General features: G+C 41.7%; 1 protein-coding gene across 1 annotated transcript in view; it reads right to left on the bottom strand.

Annotated features, from left to right (window-relative positions):
* The window catches only part of LOC131667616 (protein unc-79 homolog), a gene marked incomplete at its 3' end in the record, with an annotated part of 3688809 nt that overhangs the window by 1707854 nt on the left and 1966006 nt on the right, over positions 1 to 14949 (bottom strand). Inside the window, exon 21 of the mRNA XM_058941149.1 lies at positions 9937 to 10138. Within this exon, the coding sequence (XP_058797132.1) occupies positions 9937 to 10138 (202 nt within the window). The remainder of the gene's footprint in view (positions 1 to 9936; positions 10139 to 14949) is intronic.

Genomic DNA, 14949 nt, shown 5'->3' with positions numbered 1-14949 from the left:
CCGAGCGAACGCTGCTAAAAAACAATTAGAAGAATAGTCAAGGCATAACAAACGTGTTGAAGCTTTAGCTCTTGGTAAAGGTTTGTATTTGAGACCATATCAAAAAGGCTTTGGTTTAGCCTTCAGTACAAATAGTAAAGTCAAGAAGCCTAAAAATAAAGTTATTAAGAAAAAACTTACAAATTACAAAGACATTAAAAAAAAACTGATTTAAAACTGCCACGTCGTCTTTTAACAGATTACGATATAAAAAAGTATGTTCATGAATTACGAATTCCAAACTTTCGTGGTGTTTTTATGAGAAACTTTCTACCACGCGACCACGAGTCAATGAGTGTGCAGTTGTAAACCTTGATGATAATTCTGGACCAGGTACACATTGGGTGGCATACCGAAAAAATGGTAAAAATGTCTTTGATAGTTTTGGCGATTTACGTTCACCTCTAGACCTCTTGAAATATTTCAAAGTTGATCAAATCAAGTACAATTATAACAAATATCAGAATTATAATACACCTGTAGCCATCTATATTTAAAATTTTCATGTAATTTGTTAGATCATCCTGACAATTATCATTTGTATAAATAGTAAGAATTGCGAATAAAGAATTCAGTTGTGTACAATCACTCGACATGGTTAAATCATTGACCCTCAGTTTGCCTAGTACATCATCTGTATTAGAAACATACTATTTTCCACCTATAGAACTGGATAAGGATAAAACTTATACTCTTGGTTTGGTAGAATTACTTTTATTTAATTCGATACCAAATATTCACGTCGGACACAATAAATTCAAAGTTAGTGATTTTGAAATTGAAATACCTACAGGTAGTTATGAAATTGGTGACATCGATCGATATTTGAAAGAAAAGTTAAACTCAACAGATATAAAAATTGAAATAAAACCTAATAACAATATTTTATGCAGTGAAATAATTTGCAATGAACATGTCGATTTTCGACCAACTAACTCTATAGGACGTTTATTAGGTTTCACTAAACGATTGTTGCCAACCAATATACGTAAATAATGACTCCAACATGCTTGTAACCACTCTCAAAGTAAACGCTCTACGCGTTGAATGTAATATAACATCTGGAGCTTATATCACAATAGAGGTCATATCATTCATGAATTCTTTCCAGCTGTACCACCAGGATATAAGATTATTGAAGTTCCTAAACAGATTATATATTTACCTCTAACTATCAGAGTTATTGATCATTTACATCTACGACTAATTGACCTGTAATAGCGTTGGCCGTCCTTGGCTGATAATCCTTTCCGGCTATCACTATATTCTTTAAGGAGGAGGTAAGGGAGGCAGTGTATCGCTCCTAGCAAGGCAGAAGGAGAAAGGCTATCGCAATAAATATTCTCACATTTTACCAATTAAATACGTTTATTATAAAATCACTACCTTCAGCGAATACGAACAGAACAATCTATCAAACCTTAACCTAATACACAATTGAGCCTGTTGCGCAGCCTGATTTGTTCCGCCCTGTATTGCTTCTCTTTCTACACTATAGACCGCATTAGTACCATCAGTGACGGTTGCTGGTAAAATTTTCTCCTCAGGAATGGGAGTGATAACCGTATCGACCGGTGGCCGAATCGGCTCACGCAGAACGGCAATGCTTTCTGTTGATCGCGTCGCCTGTCCTGGTAATCGCCACTCTGCAGCCCTTGGCGATGCGATCCTAACCGGTTCGACTGTCCTATTCTCGCTTTCGTCGCTGGTAATTGCCATATGCGTAGGCTCATCGCGCGATAGATCAGGTACGCGATCCGACGTAAAATCGCTCGGCTGTAAGGGTGACACAAGCTCTGGCCTCTCCAACGCGATCATAAAACGCAAGTACCTTTCCTTAAGTTCATCCATCTCGCAGTGCAACGCTAACCTACGGTAACGCATCAGTTTAAGCAAGGCGGCTGGCTCTATAAAATCGATGCGGCGCTTGACTTCCTTAACACGGGCATCACGACGCAACCTACGCATCGTAAGCCGATTTTTGCATGCGAGCGGCATATTGAAAAAAAAATTTTTTTCTTTTAACAGCGCAGTTGCAGTGGAGACGGACAGTCAAACAAGCGCATGGAACGCTATAACCAACACGCTAGGAATTTAACAACACAACATAAAAAAAAAGAAACGAGAGAAAACGAAACAAAAACTAAGCTAACCGCGCCTTCCCCGCGTCATATGCTGCCATGTTATCGCCTAGCATTAGACTACAAAGGAATGTGTCACGTGGTTGTAAGCGAACACCTCCACTAGCCGAATTCCCCAACACGAATACGTCACGACGCGAACGACCCCGCCACGCCGCGAGCCGATATCTGAGACTTATACTTACAAGGCGGTACGTTGTTTTCCAACGTACGTCTTTTTGCCCTTGTTCATACACATAAAAAAAGAAGAAATCACTCGTCTTCGCTATTTTACCCTATTTAAGTAATTCGCGCACTAATGATCGTCCTCTCTTACTGCCTCCCCTCTCCCTACAAGTGATGCCATGTAATAGTGTCGGCCATCCTTGGTGATGGCTTTCCCGCTATCACCATATTCATTGGGGGGGGGGGGGGGGGGGGGGTAAGGGAGGCGGTGTATCGCTCCCAGCAAGGCAGAAGAGGAAAAGCTATTGCAATTAAATATTCTCACCTTTTACCAACCAAATACGTTTATTATAAAATCGCTACCTTGAGCGATGACGAACAGAACAATCTATCAAACCTTAACTTAATGTACAATAACTTCTTATCAACTAAATGAGATGACCGACACGTCAGCGCCTTGCCATCTCACAACCGACTAGATACACAATAAAGAAAGAAAACTTAACCATTAGTTCAGCCGTGCCGACCCGCGTGAGCCTGACACAGCGCACAAGTCGCGAATAGCCAAAAAGGGTAAAACCGATTAAGGAAGAGAAATGAGAGGAGAGAGTATGACCTGTTAATCGGCCAAGTCCGCTGGGCTGCCACGTTGATCGTCTTTCTACCGACTGGTGACCTCCTCAGATATGGCGTGACTGGTGGACAAAGGCCGCTTTCGAGGATACTCTGCTGGTGCGTTAGCTGGTATGCTCTCGCTCGCGAAGTCACTTTCTTAATGCTCGCGAGAAACGACGCAATAGTGCGTGAGAGACTGCTTCTCACGACCTCCCCGCTCACTTACCTAATCGGCGGCACGCGGCACCGTCAAGCGTGGCCAGTGTCGCGTGCCTAGCCGCATTATAGCTGCACTCTCTCTCTCTCTCTCACTTTCGGTGACTGACGAGAGCGCATGTTGTTACCCGCTCTTACCCACTAATACTGCTGCTGCTCTCTCTTCCTTTCTTGATGAAGAGAGAAACCAATGCTGAAACAAAAGACTGGCATCAGGCACGAAACATACGTGCGCCAGATGCCCGCCATGAGCCCTTGCCGATGTCGGAGAGAGAGAAGGGACGCACGGTGTAGGCCATGACCAACCTATACCATTACAGACCAAGACGGTAATTTAATAAACCTTCGTGGAGAAGTAATCACGATTCGTTTACATATAAAGAGAGTGTCATGGGAATAGTTTATAATGCTAAAATAGAGAGTGGCTATATAACAACACCGTTAAGCGCTCACAAAGGCAGTCATCGACGGATAGTCAGAGGTCTAACATGTCGAAACATTCAGTTCCTGAAAAGTCTCGGGCTGAAGATTGTTCGAGACGTCGCAACAAAAAGAAGAAAAAGAAACGTCAACAGTTTAAAAAATTAACGTGTATATTTGTATGCTGTTGTCATTTCAAAGATGGAAGAAATACTTAGTGTGCAAGCACCTATCATCTTTGATGAATCTATAGCTCATTATGAAGTTCATGCACATCAACCTTACAATTCATAAAAATTTAACAATAGCGATGAAATTCGTATATTAATACAACATCAAGATTTATGTCTCTTACCATCGAAAAGTTCTCTACACATTATAGGAAAAATAAGAAGACGTGATGGTAATGCTGTTACTGGGAAAAAGTTCGTAAATACAAGGTCTGTCCGGAAAGTATCGGGCCTACGTTTATATCTTCGCGCCATAGTGTTTTAGCGACCTCTACCGGACAGAAACGTCAACAGTAAAGCCTCACGAATCTATTGGTTACTTACAGACACCTGCCGGACGTATAGTTCATGCGCAGCGTGTCTTTGTTTACAGTGCCTTTTTCGCGTTCGTCGTATTTTGATATTATCAAAAATGACTGAAAAACAAGATCAACGAATTTGCATCAAATTTTGCTTTCAATTCGGAAAAACGAGTTCGGAAACTATTGAAATGATGCAAAAGGCCTTCGGAAGCGAGTGTATGAGCAAAACACGAATAAAAGAGTGGTATAAACGGTTCAAGGATGGTCGCATTTCTGTCGATAGTGATTCACTTTCCGGCCGACCTTCGACGACAAAAACCGCAGAAAATATTGAGCGGGTGCAACTTGCAATTGAACAAGATCGTCGTATGACTGTGCGAGAACTAGAAGAAGATCTTGGGATACCAAAAACTATCATTTCAGAAATTTTAACCGAGAATTTAGGAATGAAACGCGTGTGTGCGAAATTCATCCCAAAATTGCTTACAGCAGAGCCGAAGAACATTCGCTTAGAGATCGCTCTGGACAATCTGGAAATGGTCAATAATGATGATAATGTGCTTAGAAAAGTTATTACAAGTGATGAATCATGGGTTTATGGTTATGATCCTGAAACAAAACAACAATCTTCACAGTAGAAGCATTCTGAATCGCCAAGACCAAAAAAAGCACGTCAAAATCGGAGCAATGTTAAGTCAATATTGATTGTTTTTTTCGATTGTGAAGGTGTTGTACCACTTTCCATGATTTTAGGATTCTCTGAAGACTATCACAAAATTGTTGTGAATGTAAAGTATGAACTTATTCTTACCCGATCAAGAGATAATTTAAACGCAGTCATACAAAACTTGGTGAGAATTGATGATACTAAGCAGTATGAACTTTTTAAAATAGAACTCATACGAATCGAATGGTTGATGCCTTATGTAATTACGTCTGATAAGTGTAAAATACAGATATTCAATTTCATTCAAAAAGATATTCTTATTTCTATGAGTTTTCGATCGTGGGAACTTTATGAGTATCCAGCATTACCACAAACGTGAAAACATCTTTGGACAGTAAAAACATCCAATCAATTAGAAAAACCAAGATATATTCTATTAGATTTACAAACAAAACGCAAGTCTGATCAAACTAAAAATCCCAGCAGATTTGATCATTGCCGTGTAACCAATGTTAAACTTTTTCCCAATTCTGAGCAATATCCGTATGGAAATTAAAATCTTGATATAAGTAACAATCAATATTCTATGTTATATGACATGTATGCTAATTTTCAAGTGAACTGTTACAACAGAGACTTTATGTAGAATCCACTTTTGAATCGAAAACAATTTATTACACATGCACCTTATAACGGGGTTCCTACTCAGCTTCGCTCGAGCGGGACACGCTATATAAAAGTAACCGCGGAAAAGTAGATAAATGGCTCTCCAGAGCAGATCGGCACTCCTGCACCGAACGTCCTGGGTCCAGCAGCTCAGTTGCCTCCTTCTCGAGTCGAAAATTTGGCCCGCGGAGAGTGTCGTAGGCTACGCGTGAAGATGCGCGACGTCCAAGAAGAGAGACTCGCGCGGGTACAGTCGCATACACAATTACGGTTCGAGGAACGGGGAGTCGGCGGACAATAAGCACTCAAATACGATTAATAGTGGATGCGTGTAAATTTTAATTAGCAACAAGGAATACATAATATCAAAACGCGTCGATATAAACAAAGTCAATCGTAACGCAAGGAGACTCGCAATAATTTGACGGTGAAGAGGACGAAACTGCGCACGCGCTGTGCGGTTATGGTCGCGCCAGCACTCGCTCTGTTGTGAGCTGTGCGCAATGACGACAGCGAACCGGCGCGCACCGTTCGAACGAGGAGGCGACAGCGCTTAACCTTGTCGGATCAAGTAGCAGCAAAATCGCCTCGCAGGAGCCGGGTGTTCACGAACGGCAAGCGGCACTTATTCAGTTAAAGTACGACGAAAGTACAAAAGCGACAGCACACTCGCGGAGAGAGAGAACATGCCGGTATCAACGGTGGCCGCGGCGAAACGCGTACAAGAGAAAAAGGCGAGCGTAAACGCGCGGCTTAATTAACGTAATAAAAGGGAGAGAGAGCGGTATAGAGAGAGAAGACAAGCGCTAGACCTGGTACTTACAGTATCGCCGCTTGCACGCTTAATCTAGCCGCTGTCCAAGAGCGTTAAGTAGCGAACTCGCTTCTGTTGTGTATCCGCTCTTGTCGTCGGTGAATTGGCGATGACGCTTCTCCCCTGATAGGAGCGGTGCTGATCGCCCGTAGTAGGCCTCTGCTTCAGCCCCGCTGTAGCGATATTCTCTGCCACCTTCTAATACCAATTCGTCGCGAAGAAAAGCCAGAAAACTTGTGGTGACTCGTACGAGGAGTCTTAGCTAGTCGCGGATTGCAAGCCAACTGTCTCGATTTTCGAAACTCTCTCTCTCTCCTCGCAAGGAAGCGTCTCTCCGCGAGGTCCGCGCCGCGAGTCGATATCGATTATCGTACGCCAGTCGCGTCGCTTACCAGTTCGCTGACGTCCGCAATGCTGTAACTATTCAAATGATATGAAAATTTATAATGTTTAATAAATATATTAGTCACTGGCTTCTTGGGGAGAGAGAGACATAACGAATATGCAAGCGATTCGTTATAACCTCTAATAGTAATAGATTGTTCTAAGCAAAATAAATCATTGAAACAAGCTGTTGTAGATGTACGTCTAGAGTTTGAAACAAAAAATGATATACCTGCGGAAACAGCTGCATATTGTTTAATTTTACACGATCGTATAGTTAAGTATAATCCAATAAGCGGTAACACTACAAAACTTGTAGAAGTATTATAATATAATAGTTATGTATACTTTTTTTATCAAATAAATGTAAATTTTAAACGTATTCAAAATTTGATGATTTTGTTGATTTTTGAATAAACCTTATCCCATAGGGCATGCACACGGAGTTGCGCACGAGTACGCCAATAACTCCGGAACTTTCCAAGAGATATACCGACTAGGCATGCCATTATAATATAATGAAAATGTTTACTTTTTTTCAAATAAATGTGTTTTAAAAAATTTTAAACGTATTCAATATTTTTAATAATAAACCTTATCCCACTGGATAGTAGGGGGTGATTTACACGAGATATACCGACTGGGCATCATGACTATACGCCACCGTCGATAATATACCCCATTAATCATATATCTTTTGTTTTAATCAATCTGACACATCAACGATCGATTATCGGGGGCATTGGGCCGGCGGCCGGGGACCTACGGGGGGCATCATCCACGTCGATAATTACCGACCAGCCGAGCATATCGATACACACACATACACACGCGCGCACATGCACATGCACATGCACAGTCGGCTACAATACAAACCATCGATAAAAAATCGGATGATAAAACATTTCATTGGTTGATAATGCAGGATTGATAATGTTACCGACTGCTGGTAAGGAAGGAATAAATACTCGCATGTCATTATTCGGTAAGGCAGGATTGATAATGTTACCGACTGCTGGTAGGGAAGAAATAAATACTCGCATGGTAAAAGTAGTTTAGAACCTTTATAGCCTATACTACTTCTCATGACTGATGTTATAGCTTGCCCTGTCCGTCTCTCTCTCTCTGTCGCCGCCAGTGCCGCGCACTGTAATCGGATGTACATATTACAGATACCGGTAAGCTGTGTTTTAGGGATGAGTGGCATTGTCCAGTGAAGGAGGCTGAGAGAGAGAGAAAGAGTCACAGCTAGGAATAAAAAAGACACAGTCAAGGAGAGTGAGAGACAAAGTCTCGTGCGTCTTCGGTGGCATTTAGGTGGGAAGGGAGGGGCAGCAGGCAAGCCAGACAGCAGCTTACGGGCAGTCAGTACGATTGCCTAATTTTGTCATGCGTTCATAGATTAAGATAAAAAATGTGATAAGTGCCAATGTGTGAAAATATGTAGTAGCAGATAGATATTTCCATAGCCAACAATCCGCAGTGAGGAAACCGATACATCTTGGCAATAAACTCACTAACAGTAGACTGCTGAAAAAGCAGCCAGGCTCTTATTTCTTAGTCTTACCGTTCAATTAGCACCGTGCTAGTTACCTGCTCCTTCCAAGAGGATTAATCTTGGCCATAGCAAATATTAATAAGTTTTCTTTTGATATCGATGCTCTACCCGGCGATCACTTATAAGTTTGAATTGCACTGTTCGCGTCATTTGCGCTTCAAGATTAAGAGAAACAGAGAAAAAGAGAAAGCGACCGATAACAGAATACAAGGAACGACGCACGGGCAATAAATCATCGACGTCAGCGTTCGGTCACGTTTACAGACGGGAATACGCGCGCGTCTGTTGTTTATTGCATGTCGCCAATTGCAGCGCGCATTTCCCACATCTGCGCACCACATGTCCCAATGTAGTTATTAGGCCCTTTTCGGGCCTCAAAAGTAGGGAGAATTTACCGCCTATTTTTCTCACGTCTTCGAATGATACGACGAAGAGTTTAGTTACTTCCGGAAACCCGACAGCTACGGTCGACACTCTCTGCTCTTTAATGTGTATTCCGTATCTCTCGAAAGGTTGTACGCGACGCGTCCTCTTTTCATCTACGGCAAGTGCGTGTCTGCGATACCGAGCCAAAAGAAACTGTGCGCGCTCAACTGTGTGAGCGTGTTTGTGTGCGACTGACTCGCCAGTGTCTCGTGATCCCAGTGATGTATTTCAAGGAGACTGATTAACGTCAGTGGAAGACGCTATCCGGGGTGCTACCAGGTCTTTCCTGCCCATCAGTCGGCAAACTAGGTGTCATCACAGCTTTGTGTGCCCAAGACGTTGGGGCTGCGGTGCGCCGATGTATGTATGTGTGTGTGGTAGCACCTTCCCTCCCTCTACCTATGTTGGCGTCGACTGGTAAGCGAACACACGTTTTGCTTTGAATGGCCATTCAATCGTGCGAATTGTACAGGCTCAGCGAGCCTCAGGTAACTTATTGTAAGCGCATCCAATATTTCTCTCTCTATTTTGTATTAGTATCGTAGCTTTCTATTTTATGATTCAGTTCCACATTATTTATAGGAAATAATAACTGGAAAAGCTCTGTAATTATTATATCGGAACTCGATGGCTTTTCCCCCCACTTACGACTAGGGTTTTTTATGCCGGATGAGTATCCCCTTCTTTAATAATCTCATTAAAGTCATATTTGTGTATTTTTTCATTAATTAAGACTTATCATTTGTAACACGCAATCATCCATTCTTAATTCCGAACTTATTTAGTGCCACGTATTATCTCCTCGGCAGCTTCAGTTTGCCCGTCCGGAGTATAATATATTGTTAATAATAATATTCGTAACATTAAATTATAGTTTAATCATGCACGTATGTCGAAAATAAAGGCCTCCAATGATAGATGGATAATTAATATATATTTAATAATCCATTTTTAATTTAATTTATTTTAAATTCATATTACAGTACACTATGTATGACATATACCGACACTTCCGATCTAATAATACTTAATGAAACAATAATTTCTAATGCAATATTAAAATTTATTATACGTTTAATTAAATAGAACAGTTAATATTACAACAGGTGATCTATTATTAATAAAAAAATGTACGATATTTTAGATAGCATTATTCAATAAAGGTGAATGGAATTTTTCGAATATATTAGCTATAGTAACAAATTTTTTAATTATTTTTCAAATTAAAAAGATTCTTGAAAAGAATGAAATTAATACGTTTTTATGTAAATATATTAATTATTAAATTCATACCTCTGAAATAGTTGATTCCTTCTTTTTTGTCAATAGATACTTGAGCTTCTAAAAATAAGGTGTCAAATCTATTTAAAAAAAAATCCCAATTTAAGATTTTTCGATCTCCTAAGCAGTTATGTAATTGGTAGAGACATTGCAAGATTAACGGTCGATCAATAATTGATAAATCAAATTGTGTTTCTAAACACATAAGAAATGCCTGAAAAAAGGTTGTTATTGTTATTATTACTTTAAGAATTACATATATGAGGTAATCTGCAGAAGTACACTAGGTATCTGTATGTATTAACTTCGTTCTCTGTATTCATTAGTGTTTACAAGTGTGACGAGAGCAAGCAGTACGCTTGCTCCTCGTCTGCCCTCCTTCTCTCTCCCCTCTTATCGCTCGGCATGGCGACGTGGTCAGCGTTGGGCGCATATATTTATTGCGCCTAACCACTGGCCTTTATGTTTTCCAGCCGCCGAAGATTGCCGAGCAAGAATGAGAGCGCCCGAAGAAGCAAGAGCACAGCGACTATGAGACAGAGAGAGACCGAGAGAGACAGAGAGAGAGAGAGAGTTAGCGAGCATGCTAGAGTGCGCGCCTATGCACGCACTATGCAGGTTTGGGCCGCCGTGTGACGCGCGACCAATTAGCGCTTTTGTCGCACGCCGTCTAATGAGTGGGCTCGGTGGGGAGAGCCCGGCGAGAGTGCGAACACGGACGATGCGTCAAGAGGCGTGCATCAGTTTTCAAAAAAAGGTTAAGGAAAGCAGCGCAAAGAGAGAAAGAAACACAAGTGCAGCAGTGACCAGACCAGGGCGAGACAAGGCTACGTGTGGCAACACCTGCAGCAGGGCATTCAATGCCGCCCTCGTCACCGTGCACGGCACGACTTCCAGTGGGTTCACCGCGGGCTACGCCGAAGAAGACGTCCAGCCAGCGGCCAGGTCAACTCCCTATTGCCGGCTCATCGCCAAGGACAAAGGTCAGGTTATCTCTCTCTCCCAGTATTTCTCTCTCATGGTGATGCGCGGCCGCGTCGAAACGATAGGTAGCCAGGCGATCACTTGCCGGCTACGCTCATCGTAATGCGGTAGAGAGGTTTCGACGTATTCTTTCATTTGTAAGGAGGCGAATGGTCAAGGCGATTTAGCCGCCAGGCAATTCATCCTCCCGCGTTAGCTTAAGTCGTTCTTTTCATGTGCGCGTGATGTAAACTTTTATTATATCCGATTTTGTATTTGTTTGTCTGAATAGATTTAAGTTGTGTGTTTTAATTAAGGAAAATTATTTATTCATTCGACCTATCCTCTCGTTCCCCGATTGTTAAAGAGCGAAAGTGCCTCTCTTATTCTCCCCTTAATAAATTGGTGACGTCAGTGCCGATTAAGGCGCTGCCCTCGTTACATAAGTTTATTTTTTTGCAATTAATTGTAAGGAAAGGACATCTTCAAAACGTTGAAAATTACGAATCTATTTTGGTATTAAAAACCATCGCTTGATTGTTTGACGATGCAATATCTTATTATTTGTCTAGGTACCTGATAAATACAATTATTAGCATGGTTTCACAAACTGCTAATTCATCACAAAATATTGTTTGTCTAAACATTTTTATACAAAATACCATATCAAACACGAACAAGTGAATACCGTTTATGTCGATATCTCAAATGTGTTTCATACTGTAAATCATTTGGGTTTAATTGAGAAATTGACGATATGGGTATATGAGATATATTATTTTGGTTTCGTTCGTATCTTATGAAAATGTCAGTATGCTTAAATAATAATAAGTTTTTAGATCATTTATTATATTATCAGAAATTCCACAGAGAGTCTATTTCAGTTTCTCGACGAAATATTCATATAATGGATATTACATCATATGTTAAAAATTTAGTGTCTTATTTTGGAGGATAATATAAAAATATTTTTGCAAGCTGAAACTCCTCTTGATTCAGGTAAAATTTGATATAATAGTAATAATATATTAATGCTAATAATACCCGCTCAGAATTCAAAACACACGTTAATTAAATTGTTACATTAACAATCGGAACTTTAGGATTTAAAAAAACACTTCCCTATTTAAAAACATCGATACTCTTACCACCTTATACGAGTATACGAGTAAATTTCTTGTTTTACAAATTTTCCTCTATAGTTTTTTATTATATGTATTTTTTATACTAATACACTTCAAATCAATTCAATATTCATTCTTAAGATTCTGAGTATTGAAAACAAAAACTCCAGTTGAAATGCAATTCCCTCAACAACATACCAAAATGTATCATATTAAAACATAAATTTATAATGAGATCAAAACATTTATTTGAGGAACCAGAAACCTATCTCTGAATTCTTAAGTAGGTAAACTAGAGAGGCCACAAATCAGAGGGGTAACAGCTCACCGAGTTAAAGTGTCTGAGTTGAGGTGTGTGCATCTTCAGCTGAGCACTGTCAACTCACCTTCCCCCCCCCCCCACTAAGCGGCCCGTGCATTGTCGACTCACCTCCCCCCTCCTACTAAGTTATACCGGTGCGTTCTACGCACTCCCCCCTCCCCTACTGAGTTGATGTATTCTGATGCCGTGCGTTCTCCCCCCTCCCCCTGCCCTACTGTGATGCATGTGCGTTCTCTGCACTTCCCTCTCCTCCCCTACTGATCTAACGTGTTCTCGATGCACGCGTTCTGTGTTTCGCGTTTTGATTTTTATTGTGTGTGTGTGTGTCGGTGTTAAATTTTTAGATTTATCGGAAAAAACCGGACGGATCGGAGGATCGAACGCGCATCCTTTGAATCCGCAGGCGGATGCTCTACCGCTGGAACCACTGTCGCTGGTACTACATACGATTCCTATTGTGTATAGATATTGGCTACACGGTTGATATAGGTGGGGGGGAGGGTCCAAGCGCTAATTCATACAAATAATAATAAATTTATTAAATATACTAATAATAATAAATATGATATATATGTGGAGAAGGTTGAATTCGCACGCTGAGAAATGATTTTTGACTCCTTGATTAGTTTAGTTTAAGACAGAACTTTATTTCACTTATTTACAGTAGATAGACTTTAATCTCTGTTTACACTTTACTTGTTGTTTTGATTCCCTGAGCTACAGATATTCAAATGTGAAATTCGATGAGGATCTCTACTAGCGCTACAGCAACTAAGTAGTTGCCAACGAGGAGCTGGCATGCATTACCAACTGCCTCGCACGCCAGTAGAAGGACTGCCGCTACTGGAATTCGCTGCGGGGGACGAGCGCTTGCTTGCGCCGCCTAGTTGCCGAAGACTGCGGAATGCTGACCTCTTGTGGCCGCTGTTATGAGCTTGGCGCGACCGCCACAGCCACTCCCTCCCTGAAAGTTACCTGATCAGAAGGTGACTCAGATGTAGGTTGTGACCTGGTGCTTTTTAGGCAGGACTTAGGTGATCCTGGCGTAAGTTTTAGTTTGGTTACTCCTTTTGAGGCTGCTTGCTGCGTCAGGGGTAACTGAAATGATACCGATTTGGACTGGACTTCATTGGTTTGCCGTTTAGACTGTGACGGCTCGTCCGAAGAGATGTACGCTGGTTTCAGCATTGAAGTTGATACGGTTTGAGGATTTCCGCTGACGTCTATGACGTATCGCTGGTCGTCCAACCTTTTGATAACTTTATAAGGTCCAGAGTAGGGCGGAGTAAGAGGAGGTTTAACTGGAACTCCCAGTTTAAAAACATGGGTGCATGTATGCAGATCTCCATGAATGAATTGCTTGATTGAGATATGATGTGAAGTAGGTGACGGCCGTATCACTTGAAAGTGCTTTCGCAGATGATCTAGGAAGGTTACCGGTGATTGCGGTAAGTCCTTAGTTATGAAGAATTCCAGGCGAGGTTTTGATGTCCTCCTTGAAGACTGTTCTTAAACCTAAAAGCACGGTGGGTAGCAGCTCGGTCCAGGCAGAGCTAGGCTGACACATCAGTGCGGCTTTGAGCGTTCTGTGAAAATGCTCAACCATTCCGTTTGATTGCGGGTGGTAAGGCGTTGTACGGATTCTTTCCGCCCCAATTAGCTTTGCCAACGAGCTGAAAAGTGCGGACTCAAATTGCGGTCCTTGATCCGTGGTTATTGTTAGCGGAGTGCCAAAAATAGCAATCCAGCCAGAAAAGAAAGCGTTGGCCACTTCTTCCGATGTTGCCTTTTTCAGCGGTATTGCTTGGGGCCATCGGGTGTATCTGTCTATCAGTGTGAGACAGTATCTGTACTCATTGACTAGGGGCATAGTAACTATATCTAAGTGTATATGATTAAATCTTGCTTCTGGAATCCCTAAGTCGGCAGGGTGGCTTCGTGTGTGGCGATGGATTTTCGCCCTCTGGCACTGAATACATTGGCGTGACCAAGTAAGTGCATCTTTACGAATGCCTGGCCAGAAGTATTTTTCTCAGATCTTCCTGGCTGTTTCTCTACCGCTTGGATGAGCCGGGCCGTGAATGACGTCGAATGCTGTCCTCCTCAGAGAGGGTGGTAAGAAAGGACGTACTACTCCCGTTGAAACTTCACATAGGAAACGATATCCGTCTATTTCTAATGGTTGAAGACCACTGACATGTTCGCTCTCCCGATTTGGTGAAACTTCGTAATCCGCCTGGGCTTCACTGATAACTTGTGCACTGAGCCTGGTGGGCATGTTGATAGTGCAGATTCTAGAGAGCGCGTCGGCGACGACGTTCTGTTCTCCTGGAATGTGAACGATTGTTGTGCAGAATTGGGCTATGTAATCTAATTGGTAAAGCTGTCGTGGCGACGCTTTATCCGGGCGTTGCTGGAAAGCTTTGGTTAGTGGTTTATGGTCAGTTCTGATTACGAATTCTTTGCCTTCAACAATGTGCGCAAAGTTCTTGAGCGTCGCATAAATTGCAAGTAGCTCACGATCGTAAGGACTATAGTTGCGTTCTGCGGCAGACAGTTTCCTAGAGTAGAAACCAAGTGGAGTGTGTTTACCATCGATTATCTGTTCGAGGGATC

Source organism: Phymastichus coffea, unplaced genomic scaffold (genome assembly GCF_024137745.1).
Source record: "Phymastichus coffea isolate CEN01 unplaced genomic scaffold, Cenicafe_Pcof_1.1 PCOF00005, whole genome shotgun sequence".
Lineage (NCBI taxonomy): Eukaryota > Metazoa > Arthropoda > Insecta > Hymenoptera > Eulophidae > Phymastichus > Phymastichus coffea.
Note: the sequence above shows the minus strand (reverse complement) of the source record. Positions and strands in the feature narration are given on the sequence as shown.